General features: G+C 38.5%; 1 protein-coding gene and 1 pseudogene across 1 annotated transcript; one reads left to right on the top strand and one right to left on the bottom strand.

Moving 5' to 3' along the window:
• The first annotated feature begins 2,501 nt into the window (after positions 1–2,501).
• LOC104592112 (aquaporin TIP4-1) lies at positions 2,502–4,302 on the top strand. Its single transcript, XM_010251310.3, has 3 exons — positions 2,502–2,736; positions 2,861–3,102; positions 3,543–4,302. The coding sequence occupies exons 1-3, from the start codon at positions 2,610–2,612 to the stop codon at positions 3,918–3,920; spliced, it is 747 nt and encodes a 248-aa protein (XP_010249612.1). The 5' UTR covers positions 2,502–2,609; the 3' UTR covers positions 3,921–4,302.
• Positions 4,303–9,221: 4,919 nt separating this feature from the next.
• LOC104592110 (protein JINGUBANG-like) lies at positions 9,222–10,958 on the bottom strand (annotated as a pseudogene).
• Positions 10,959–12,994: the final 2,036 nt, after the last annotated feature.

Here is a 12,994-nt window from a genome sequence, read left to right as displayed (position 1 = left end):
ACTGTGGTTTCTTAGTGGAGTCGTGATAGTAAGCCCCAATATTTGATATCAAAGGCCAGTTTTCCCAAATCATCATTGTTATATTTAATATAGTGGTACCATTTTCTGTTAATTACGATAGACACATCACATGGTTGAGCTATAGCTTTCAGTTTTCAACTTTCATCCAATCGGAAGCAATCGGCGTGACAATTATTATTTTAAATTTTTATGAGTAAATGATCCAAGCAAACAAATGTTATTAGAAAAATCTCATGGGGACACAGTAGTATGTATGGGTGGTGGTTAATTTGATGGCAAAGAGCAAGGTGGAAGGTGCTACCTTCCTGGGGTGATATCTTCGATCTGCAGCTTTTATGTCATGCTGACTTTTATTAAATTAACTTAATACGCATACGAACAAAAGAGATAATATTGTGAAAAGTTAAATAATAATTATTTATAATCCAAAGGTAGTTCTAAGGGGATTAATTGTGATTCCCATGGTCTTTTAGTCTTGAATGAATTTAAAATTAAGGAGGAATCACTTAGAATATTCAAGAAATTAAAAAGGAAAGAAACCCTTTTGTTTGTGCAATTGTGACCCCACCATTACATGATCACATCATACTGTGGACCCCATATGTTGTGGAAGGTTAATTGTGTTTCCGTGAAAAGTTGGTCCAGATTCCATGATCACCATCGAACTGGGAATCACACGGCAGCATAAAGACAGCTTTTGAGGATTCCCTTGTGTTTATTTGGGACGAAATGCAAAATTTGGATGATCATCAGCATCAGCTGCTCACTGTGTATGGCCCAACAACATCATTGTATGTGATGTGGGGATGGCCAGCTCAGTTTTCTTTTAGTGCTCTCTTTTAACGTTATGTAATCAATCGTCTACTACCACCATTGCAAGTGCTAAATGCAAACAGAATAGAGTCATGATGAGAATCAAATGATGGTCGAGTATGTGTCTGTACTGTGTGGGCTCCCTCACGAGTCACTGCAAGATGGCCCTACGAAACCCATGTTCCACCTCATCTTGGATTGGTGTATTTGTATTGAGAGCATTCTTCAATATTCTCTTGATTTGGCAATAGCAGCAGCAATTCATCAATTGGGTAGGACTTAGGACAATTCAGCCAAAGAGACATGAAACTCTGGACCCGTAGAATAATAACGTAAATGGATGTATACATCCTACCGACGTCCTATGGACTATGGTTAATTAATTCAAAGTGCATGGTATTACACGCAAGTTCATTTAATTGGATTGGATTAAGTTGACATATGGGTTCAATGAACCTAAGCCTTTTTTCTTCTTTCTCTGCGATAGGTTGAGAATATACAGCAGAGGTGAAATATATAGGCAATATAAAAATATTATATGCACGCAGGAGAAGAAGAGAGAGTAGTGAATAGTGATGGACTAAAAGACAAATCTAAGTCTCGTGGCCTCGCTGTCATCATGAAGCATTCACTTTTATTAATGAACAGAATGCCCACTCTCTCTACTATACAGTCAAATGGAGAGGCAGGGAGATGTGGACTTGAAGGAACACAATCAAACAACAAAATTATAAAAGAAAAGGTGGAAGAGGAGACCTTACACGACATAAACCTCCACACACACAGAGACGACAGACAAAAAACGTCCTCACTGGAATGAAGACATTTCATCTTTCTGTAGTGTGATGGGATATAAAGAGTACAGTTTATTGGGATCATATGAGCAACCTTATCTTCATCAATACTCTCAAAATTTGCAATCAAGAATTTTTATTATGTATGTAATTAACTCAAATCCAAATTCATCGGACATGAACACATGCTTGCCAACCAATCCATCGAGCACACTTATTGTGGGTGCAAATTACAAGGGAAATTTTAGATTAGCACTTTGTACTTTGTTCAAAAGTTATTTTGGTCTCCAAACTTTAAAACGTGTTTAGTATCTAAATTTTGCAAAATATGTAAAATTGTTGGGAGAACAAGTCGGGTTCAAGACTAGAGAAGGAGACACGGCTTTGGTGATACCAGCAAGGGGTGGAGCGAAACTATACAAGGCTTGATCCAAAACCAGAAGCCTCTCTCATCTTCTTCAACCTCTTCATCGTCCTCGTCTTCGGATTAGCTGAAGGGAATACATTACTAACGGTTGTTAAGGCAGATACTAAATTATCACATTTTGAAAGTTCAAATATCACATTGGCATATTTTAAAGTCGAAACTTGGCCCAAAAGTACAGGGTTCTGGAATTTCCCCTTAAAATAAAAGAACAGATTTCCCAAAATGGCCATCCTTTGCTTCATCACAAGCCTAATTGTCAAAGGGTATTTTCGTGGTTTAACAGAGAACCAATTTTCTTTCAAAGTTAGCATGTGGGACCGTGAGAACCGAAATGATATTGCATGCTTACTTAATTTATATATATTTAATTTAACAAGTAGTGTAGCAGATGCCAGATCGATGCATGGTATTATACTCGGACTCGGCCTATTAAGCCTATATATATATATATTAAGTAGGCAAAGGCTGCAAGGATGAGTAGTGAACAGAGTTGAGTTAAAAGGTCCTGAGCTAGCTGAAAGGGAGAAGCTCCAGTGGTGAGAGTAGTGATCATTATGGCGAAGATCGCGTTGGGCACCGCCCGAGAGGCCACAGACACCGACTGCCTCAAGGCCCTCGTCGCCGAGTTTATCTGCACCTTCCTCTTCGTCTTCGCCGGAGTGGGAGCTGCTATGACCTCTGGTATATCTGCATGGTCTGCTCTAACATGTGTTTTCGGCCGCAGTATATATATGCCTCTTTGGAAGTTGGAAGTTGGAACCCCATTAATTCATGTAATACTAAACTTTCCTGTTTTCCTGAACAGATAAGATGCTTGGGGGTTCTCTGGTGGGCCTATTTGCCGTGGCTGTGGCACATGCATTGGTCGTGGCTGTGATGATCTCCGCCGGTCTACGCACTTCCGGTGGTCACCTTAACCCTGCCGTGACGATCGGTCTTGCAGCAGGGGGCCATATAACTATCTTCCGGTCTATTCTGTACTGGATTGATCAATTGTTGGCGTCTTCACTGGCTTGTATTCTCCTCAAGTATCTCACTGGAGGGTTGGTGAGTAACTCCCACTATAGTGCTATATTATTAATACAATGCTTCACTGGCATATAATTTGCTTCAAACTTCAAAGCCTGGGGACTCAGATCCATATATTGGACCCGACCGGTTGACCAGGAAAATGACCCGGCCGAAGGTTGGGTTGGATGGAGACTCATATCCATTTTAAGATTGTCGAACAGGAACAGAAGCTATTTCCAGCTAGCATCTCTTACAATTTGCTCGATCGTCCTGCACTCCTGCTCTGGTAGAAACTAGTTCATGCCTTCATGGACATGGCAGGCTAGCTAGCCTTTTACCTTTAACCCTTCTGTTGTCAGGTTGACCTGACGATCAAACCCATCCTGGTCTGTTTTCTTTTCCTAATCCGAGATGTCATGTCAATTGTCATCCCTAATCTTGACTAGGCTTATCACTTATGGGTTTCATTGGTGCAGGAGACTCCGGCGCACACACTCGGAAGTGGGGTGAGCCCCTTACAAGGACTCGTAATGGAGATTATTCTTACCTTTTCGTTGTTGTTCACCGTCTATGCCACTATAGTGGACCCAAAGAAAGGCTCTCTTGATGGATTGGGCCCACTACTTACTGGGCTTGTGGTTGGTGCCAACATCTTGGCTGGTGGGCTCTTCTCTGGGGCTTCGATGAACCCAGCGAGGTCCTTTGGACCTGCCTTGGTAAGCGGAATTTGGACTGATCATTGGGTCTACTGGGTGGGCCCCCTTTTGGGTGGAGCCCTGGCCGGCTTCCTCTACGAGAATTTCTTCATAGTCAGATCTCATGTTCCTCTCCCTAGCGAAGATGAAAATTTCTAAGCACTCTTTCTTTCTTTTTCTCTCTCTCTCTCTTCCATTCTATCTGATCATGTTATTTCTGTATCCCACCCACCTATGTTGGTATAGTGTGTTTTCTTTGATCTGATGTATGCGGTTAAACTTTTGTAAGTTTAGGAAGGTTAGTTGTCTGGTTTTATTGGTTTTCCTTGTTGGTTCCATTCTTGATCATGTAAGTGAGCTGCATGGGAAGGAAGAGAACCGGTCAGCTCCGATTAATAAGTTTGTTTAGAACAGTCAGCCAAACTTTAAGACGAAGGCTAATTCGGTCCACAAATCTTAAGACATGTTGGCAGAAATAGTTTTTGTACAAACGTGTGGAAGTTGTACTGTTGAGAAATGCACAAGCCATCTGTTGTTTGTAGATCTGGTTCGTTGCACAAAGTTGTTTAAGGTCACTATTAAAAGAGCTACAAGGCCAATGTTAAGATATGTCATTTTCAGATACCATCTTAGGGTTCAGGGATAAATGGCAAAGCACATGGTTGGGCACTGGTGGGATCACTCCACGTTGAGGCATCGTGCCGTGATGCAGCTCAGGTGTCTTAACCAGAGGCAAGGAGAATGAGGATCATATATAGACCTTAACCTAGCTAGTGACTTCAAGTCTTAATCACCAAGACTGTGTTGAAAAAGATAGGGAAACTCATACCGGAATTAATTGTGGTCATCAAAAGTGTGGTGAATTTTAGGATATTAAATCAATGTTTATTATTCTTAAAATATATTAAATCAATGCTTATTGAGTGTTTCAAGACAATATTTTAAAAACTGATCCGGAATCGGAATTGCTTTGGCCACCAGTATTTGGTCAGCGATTCGACCATCCGATTTGAATGGATGGCTTCTTCCAAATAAAAAAATAAAAAAAGGTCAAAAACGTTGTTCGGGTCAATGGTTTGAATGCCTAAGTCAACAAGTTGCTAACTAAATTAACGGTTTTTAGCTAAAGAACAGGTTAGAAGTGAAATGGAACTGATTGCCTAAATGGTTTTCAAGCCAAAAAGTCTGATTGTCGAAATCAACAACAGTTCAAAAACACTAGCCTTAAGTTTTGGTGTGTTTTGAAACAAGACTTTGATATATTTCAAAATCTACAATATTTTATATCCTAAAACCAACCTCATCAGCCCATTTTAGTACACACCATAAGCTTAAACAAATCATTTTTATGTGATGTATTTTGGAACTAAGAAGAATGACGTGCATTTAACCAAACACCTTTTTTTTCTTTCTTTCTTTTTTTTTTTTTGAAAACTATATATCATTAAGCAAACAAAAGAATTATAGGGATAAGTGGACTGCAATCCACATCAATCCCCCAATATTGATTATAACCAACTAGGGGCAGCCAGTCCAGCGCTCGGTCCCTCGGTCCTACCAAAAAAACATCCCCATCAAAAGTTTTAGCCCATTGAGAAATAGAAATGGGCAATCACAGTAAAAAGTCTGCTTTATTAAGGGTGCAAATGGATCGGATTGATCCGGTCCTATTTAGTCGAATTCGGATCACTTCTATTTGGATTTTTGGATCGGATCAGATAAGGATTACTCTTTATTCGATTTGAGAAGATTCAATCCGATATATATTATATATTTATAATTATATTTTTATAAATTTGTTATATTACTTATTTTTTATAAAAATTATGTATATATATGACGAAAATAATTAAAAAATACTTGTTATTTTTGTTTTTACTTTATTTAAATTAGTATATTTTATTTTTTACTTTAGTAACTTTTTAATTTTTAAAGAAAACAAGTCAGATTGGATCATATCCGAAGATCCGACTTACCAATAGGATTCAAATTTAAATCAAGTCCTATCACATCCAATCAGATCTTCGGATTAGATCAGATCCGACATGAACAATGTCAGATCATATTCAAATATATCCCTGATTCGAATCCAATCCGATCCATTTGCATCCCTAGCTTTTACATACAAAGAGAATAGAAGATAAGTTTTTAACTAAGTCCAAAATATAATGAAGTCTAGATGCACTGATAGGTTGATCCATTGTAGGCGCTAATAGCATAAGGAATAACTTGTATTTTAAGGGAAGAGATGGAATCAAGAATGAAATAAGTATTGTAATTTTTTTATTTTTTCAAATCACTGTAAATTGTTTAATTTTATTTAATTTATTTGATATATTTTTTTTTAATTTTTTAACAATGTAATTTTGTATTTTCAATTTGTAACCATATTTCATCCAAAATATTTATATTTTACTACTAATAACTTGTATATTAAGGGAAGAGATGGAATCAAGAATGAAATAAGTATTCTTTATCAATGCCATTAATTAATGATGAGTATTAGTTTTGCCTTTAAAATATATATTTCAAAATTGACAAAAATACCCTCATTTGCAAACACCATATAAATCCTTTAACATCTCAATTTTATATTATTATTATTATTATTATTATTATTACATCATCATCATCATCATCATCATCATCATCATCATCATGATTATTATTATTATTATTATTATTATTATTATTATTATTATTATTATTATTATTATTATTATTATTATTATTATTATTATTATTATTATTATTATTATTATTATTTGATGGTGCACGATCTGGTCACTATTAGCTGGATGGCAGCTTGGACGTCAGTTTGTTTAAGTGGCTGGTTGAACTACAAGAGAACATGACTAGAGGACTCGGGGTGGCTTACCCGATGTGGGCACTCCGATGCTTAAGTTAGCAAAGAGTGTAGGGCGAGAAAAGAGTTTTATAAGCAAGAGAGCTATTATCGTGCGTACCTTGTAAAGTTGGAGGTGAGGCCCTTATAAAGGTGAGCTGTCGTAGGCGTTATGAAACACATCCGAGATCCCCGGAGTTCGTTTCGCACCCAGAGATGGACTTCGTGCGAACTGATAAGTCTTATCGAGTCCATCCGATCCGAGCGGGATAAGGATGGGCTTGCGGACGAGTAGTGTGATCCCGGAAAGGTCGGAGACAATTAGTTAGCTTCTAGAAGTAGGCTACATGGCACCTTGGCAGGTTGGGTCACCACAGGCTGCTCGGACCTCAGTCTTGGCTGAGGTGCCCAAGATACCCGAGTTGACCTGGCCTATTAAGGTGGCCAAGAATGCTGAGTTGTCATCTAATCATCAGGTCATTCCACATGTCCGCATGCTAACAAGTCTAGCCAAATTACCCCTCATCACCATCATCATCATCATCATCATCATCATCATCATCATTATTATTATTATTATTATTATTATTATTATTATTATTATTATTATTATTATTATTATTTACTTCATGAGACTACACAATGGGGGAAATTGGTCCCCCACTAACACTAGTGATAGTGTGATTTAATCACAAGTCTCTGCTACAATTAGGGGTGCAACTTGGGCAGGCCTAACTCAAGCTCGAGTATGGCCTAAACTTGAGTTAGGCTTGGGTTGAGATCTCAAGTAACTGGAGCCCTACCTTAGTCTAGTCCAACCCAACCGGGCTAAAACTAAATCCAACCTGAGCCCGCCTGATCGAATACATATATACATGCATTATATTTAGATAAAACCATCTTTTTTTTTTCTTTATAATTATATATACATATAAAACATGTATGTGTACATTTGTTAATAAAATTTGTACATATTTCAATTATTTCTACTTTTAAATTGAACTATAAAACTCGATAAAAGCTAACCATATAAAAATATATTAATAAATTCTTTCAAACCTGCTCAATCAGACTAAGCCCGTCAAACTTGGGTTGGGCTGGTGACCTTCAACCCGACCCATCCCTCTTGTTGCAGCCCTGGCTACAACCAGTGAGAGACCTTATCAATTGAGCCAGTTTGCACCACTTTAAAAAATTTTGTTTTTTGATGAACCTGTTTTTAACTTTTTATCCTCATAAACGAGAATATTTTAATACGTATGATATACATGAAGGTTAAAAAAATGGGTAAAATAGACTTTTGATAAAGCTTTAATGTGATGTGAACATTTTTAGATACTGAAATTGATAGCGTGTTACTGAGGGGTGGACTAAGAACCTTAACCCCAAGCCAGTGCATCTCATTTAAGTCCACTTGAACTCAATTTCCAAACTCTTAAACTAATTAAGCTGCTCAAACTTTTGGGGTCAAAGAAGAGAACCAACTAACAAGGATCAACCTCAGTTGAGCTTGAATTTGAGTCGGGCAGAGAGCCAGCCTCCATTCCTAAAGCTTAACTCTGTAGGAGCTAGGGGAGGCAACTCTCCTGCAAATACCCGAAATGGGTCCTTCTAGAGCCTTGTAAAGCCTAGGCACAGGCCAAAACATATCTTCAAATTTATGTGCAAGGCCCATCTAAATTATTTATCTTTCTAAGTCCATCCCGCATTAAGATAAGCCCGATCTGTAGTTTTAATTCAGGTTTATAATGAATGTTATATATACGTATATCATGGGACCACGCCTATATGTCACGCCTATAATGAATGTTATATATACGTATATGTCACGCCTATACGTAGAGTGCAGATGACCCGGATCGCTATTTTGTTTGCCTTATTGCTGCACTGTGTCGCTGTTTTAATTTGGCATTGAAGGATATTTATATACATAACGAACATAACAGTAAACTGTAAAAAAGACGAGATCATTTACTCCTCACACCTACCTTACAGCTCGTACAATGGAAACATCTCCCTGTACTATGTTTTCATTAATTCACTGGGTGCAGATGCAAGTGCTGTGAGAATCGCTCTATGACTATATATGTGAGTAGGAGTATGAAGAGGGTTAATCTTGTTAGGATGAAACTTTGCGGGATTCGTCAACTTACGCCCGATGTCAGGACTCAGGAGACAGGGATGAACGACGTCGACGCGTCTTTACTCTTATTATATCTTCCCTCAATTCAAATTCCTCCTTCTCTACAGTGCACAGCTTTTTGGCTCCATGAACGCCTGTGTGTAATTAAGACAGTGAGGGGCTGTGGAACCAATAATCCATGAGAGCCCACGTAAGGCATAGTGACTAATGAAAATAGCAGGACAATTTAGCACTGGCCTGGCGGTACTAATTTTGACATGTAATTGGTTGAAAGCCACGACCAGACAGCAGAGTGAAGCAATTGGAGTACCAGCCACCAGAGTAGTAGTTCTGGACTTGTGGCCTTCTGGGTGGTCCACAACATATAAGTGTGAAAATGAAAGAGCAATGATAACATTGGGAAGAAGCTTAAGCATTCATTGTCTAACCACACCACCGTTAAGAATTTAAGGCCACATTTATTTTTCACAAAGATCAATTCGCACATTAGTATTCCCTTATTATTATGTATAAAATATAAACACTAGCTAGTTATTAACTAACTAACTACGTACACGTACCTACTAAAACTAGGCAAATTAAATTAAAAGTAAAAAGTAAAATGCTTTCAGGATAAACAATTGGCCGGGCTTCTCTTCTTCATTCTCGATCTGGTATAATCACCATTCACCAGCAGTCATTTCTCTGTTAACGTAAATGGTTACCTTGACGCTTCTTTTCGACCCACGATGGCGATAGAACCGGAAACATCTCGTACTCCATGAGTTTTGTCTTATTATGATGATCGGGCTTCTCTGTGTCTTCCAGATTCACCACCTTTGTTTCCTGGGGAAAACCTTAACCCTCCATACCTTAAACGTACGATCCAAGCTTGCACTGTAGACTAAGAAGCCCATTACAGCCTTCTCCATCGCCAAGGTAGCGGCCAGGCATCTCACCGGCCCGCGATGACCGTCCAACACTGCTAGACACGCATGAAAGCAGCACCCCTCCTCCCTCCTCCACACCCTTATGGTCGTGTCCTCCGACCCACTGAACACCAGCTTGTCTATAGCTACCAACGACAGAACCGCAAAGCGATGGCCGTGTAGGTATCCTCCATGGTTGAATCTACCCGAAACTTTCTCCTTCTCCCACACATTAATGAACCCATCTGAAGACCCCGAGTACAGGAAGCAATCGTTTTCGTTTTGGGAGCAGCTCAAGGCCAGTGCATTGACAGGTGATGGTTGGAATCTTAGTGTCATGGTGAGAGTATGTGCGGTCTCCCCAAACACCCTCCTCCATATTTTGATGGATCCATCGGAGGAGCAAGTGAAGACGCATCCATCTTCTTGGTTGATCACGATTGCGTTGACATTGTCTTCATGTGCCACAAATGAATCGATGCATCTCTTATCTGACACCCTCCAAGCTTTCACTGTTTTGTCCCAAGAACCTGTGTACAGCAGCCCTTCTGCATGGTAGTAGGCAAGGCAAGAGATGCAGTCCTTGTGTTGCTGGGCGTTTGTTCTCGGAAACAACAGAAACGCGCTTCGGCGAGGTAAGGTCGCCACCTTCTTACAACTGAAACTGTCTGAAATCGACACATTCCATACACGGATTTTGTGGTCTCTATGTGCTGAGAAGAGAGTGTTGCCAAAGGCTAAAATTGCACGAACTTCACCGCAACTTGTCTTGACAAACTCGCGCTCGACGTAGTCGGGTTGCCTCCATACACGAATCCGGCTGCTCTCAGAACCTGTGAAGACTAATCCCTTGAGGACTGCGATGGAGAAGATGTTGCCTTCGTGTCGATGGAGTGAGGCGACACAGTGGTAGAGTAGAGAGGGTGAGGGTGTGTGGATAGGAGAGAGTGTCCATGGCGAAACCGGACTGGGCGGTGCAATGTGGACCAAAGACGCGGAGGAAAGCCTTTCGGGACTCAACTGGGGATCATATTGATGACCAGCCGCCGATTGTTGTTGATGATGATGGGGGGCTACAAACGAGAGATGAGTAGGTGATTGGATGGGCTTTTGTTCTTCATCATCATCAAAGAAAGTCCCAAGCGACTTCTTGGCCGCATGGAAATCCATAATCGATACAGCTGGGCTGGGCTGAGCTGAGAGGGAAAAGTAGATGATCGATGATCCAAGTTGAGAGCGGTATAGTGTAGGAGATGAGCCGTAGAAAAAGCTCTCTGGATTATTATTTGTAGCAACGGTTAGTTTGGAACAAGTTAAAACATTAAAAGATACGAAAGGGACATATCCTCCCAAGGTATAAGGCCTATAGGCTTACGCATTGTTCCAATACCGACATCAAAATTTCACTTGGGGTTTTGTTGTGGTGTAGCTTTTCACCATTGAATGAGTGCACGGAATGGGTTCTAAATGTCTAATTTGAACCTATTGTATTGTTTGATGAAATAATGTAAATACATCCATGGTCGGTTTGGGACCTTTAACGTACGTATTAAAAGGTTTCAAGTTTGACATGACATTTCCGTATATTTACTTTGTTTAGGATTCATGAACCCTAAAGTTAGGTTTCCTATATAATTTGTCGTTTTCAAGAGGGGTGTATGAAATGAAGAGCTGCAACTTCTGCCACGCCACCAGGCCCAGGGTTGGGAGCTTATAGTCTTATATACAGGTCTGGAGACTTGGGAACGAGCTGATATCAGATTGGCGCCCAAATCGCACATCTCCCATACGTATTTGTTACGGGGAGATGTTTCCAATACACGGCTGAGATGAGATGAGTTGGGGGCATTCTCTATGGGACGCTGATCCGAATTCGGACGCACGGGCTGTGTCTGTGCAGTTCTACGAGGAAAAATAATAAATAAATAAAAGAAAGAGCTGCAAAGGATTGCAACGAACAAGTCCAAGCCCAACTTGTAATTGATGTTGGGAATTGGGCTGAACAGGTCCAATCGTAAAGGAGTATTTTTTGGGAAAAGTTGGATAATGTGATTTTGATTAAGAAAATACATTCAGATTCATGTGAGTACCAGGGAATAATGGATAAATAATTTTTTCACCTGACAGGAAGTTACCAATAATTGAATGGGATAAAAATACCCATTTTAATAATGGATTTTTATAATTAAAATGATCATTACTTTATTTATATAGAAAATAAAAGAATATGGATAAATACACTTATCCGAATAATTCTTTTATAAAAGACACTTATCCGAATAAGTATCTTACCAAAAAAACAAACAAGGCCTAAAGAGTAGTACAAATAAGCATCCATATGATTCTGTGACTCGTTATGGAATTGAGCAAAGTAATAATATTCTTATTGGGTATGTAGTAGATTAGGAATAGAAAGCCCAAGAGTCCAAAATTGACTCCATATGACTAATGTTGGGAATTGGGTTGATCGCATGATCTACGTACGAATATTTCATCTGAGGATTCAAATTTTAACACGAGTAATCTCAAAATACCATTTTACTATATCAAATAAAAAAAAAATCACGCATTTTAATAAATACTTCAAAATTAACTTGCTGATGGGGTCGTGGTCTCACACAAAATTCTTATGTATAATTTTCCCATACGAGTATATATGGTCATGAGCTAGTAAATCTATCAAGAGGGTGCTCATCAATGTGAACATGATTTGTTTTCTTTTGGTTAATTCCCAAAATGAAGATCTTACAACTGGTTTGAAAAACCTTTGATTCTTAAACAAAAATACAGAAGACATGTTTTGGTTGTATAGTCATATTTTTAAAACTGAAACTAGAAACATGTTCTTGATCAGAAATATATTTTCCTTTAGGTCTAGTTTGGAAAGAGTATAAATATAAATATGTACAGTGCAAATACATACAAAATATAAGGTTTTGCATTCTGCTTATTTGCATTTGTACTCCTTCCAACTAAGCATTAATGGTTTGATATTATGTTCTATAAAGTATATTCACATAAAGATTTTGATTGAATGATTTTTATTTAATTTATCCTTTTTTCTTTTTTATTTTTATTTGTACTTTGAACCCATATGGGTTGGTATGAGGGTATATGGAAGCATTTTTTGTCTTCGTTTCAAAAAATACATTTTCAAAATGTAAATGCTTTCTCTTTGTTTTGAGAAAATACATTTAAAAAAAAATCAGATTTTACTTTTTTGCTGATATAACATATTTTAGGAGCAAGGAAAAACTTTTTTTGGACAAAAAAAAATTCCTAGAATTTTCTTTGGCAATTGAAATTTCATATATTCAAACAGAGAGACACAAAACCC

The sequence above is a fragment of the Nelumbo nucifera genome, chromosome 8, assembly GCF_055504915.1.
Source record: "Nelumbo nucifera cultivar China Antique chromosome 8, China Antique-T2T, whole genome shotgun sequence".
In the NCBI taxonomy this organism is placed as follows: Eukaryota; Viridiplantae; Streptophyta; class Magnoliopsida; order Proteales; family Nelumbonaceae; genus Nelumbo; species Nelumbo nucifera.
This window is presented reverse-complemented; position numbering and strand designations above follow the sequence as displayed.

Coding starts and splice junctions, on each gene's coding strand:
- LOC104592112 (XM_010251310.3), top strand. CDS start 2,610: ATGGCGAAGATCGCGTTGGGCACCGCCCGAGAGGCCACAGACACCGAC. Junction 2,737..2,860: donor GGGAGCTGCTATGACCTCTG/GTATATCTGCAT, acceptor TTTCCTGAACAG/ATAAGATGCTTGGGGGTTCT. Junction 3,103..3,542: donor AGTATCTCACTGGAGGGTTG/GTGAGTAACTCC, acceptor TCATTGGTGCAG/GAGACTCCGGCGCACACACT.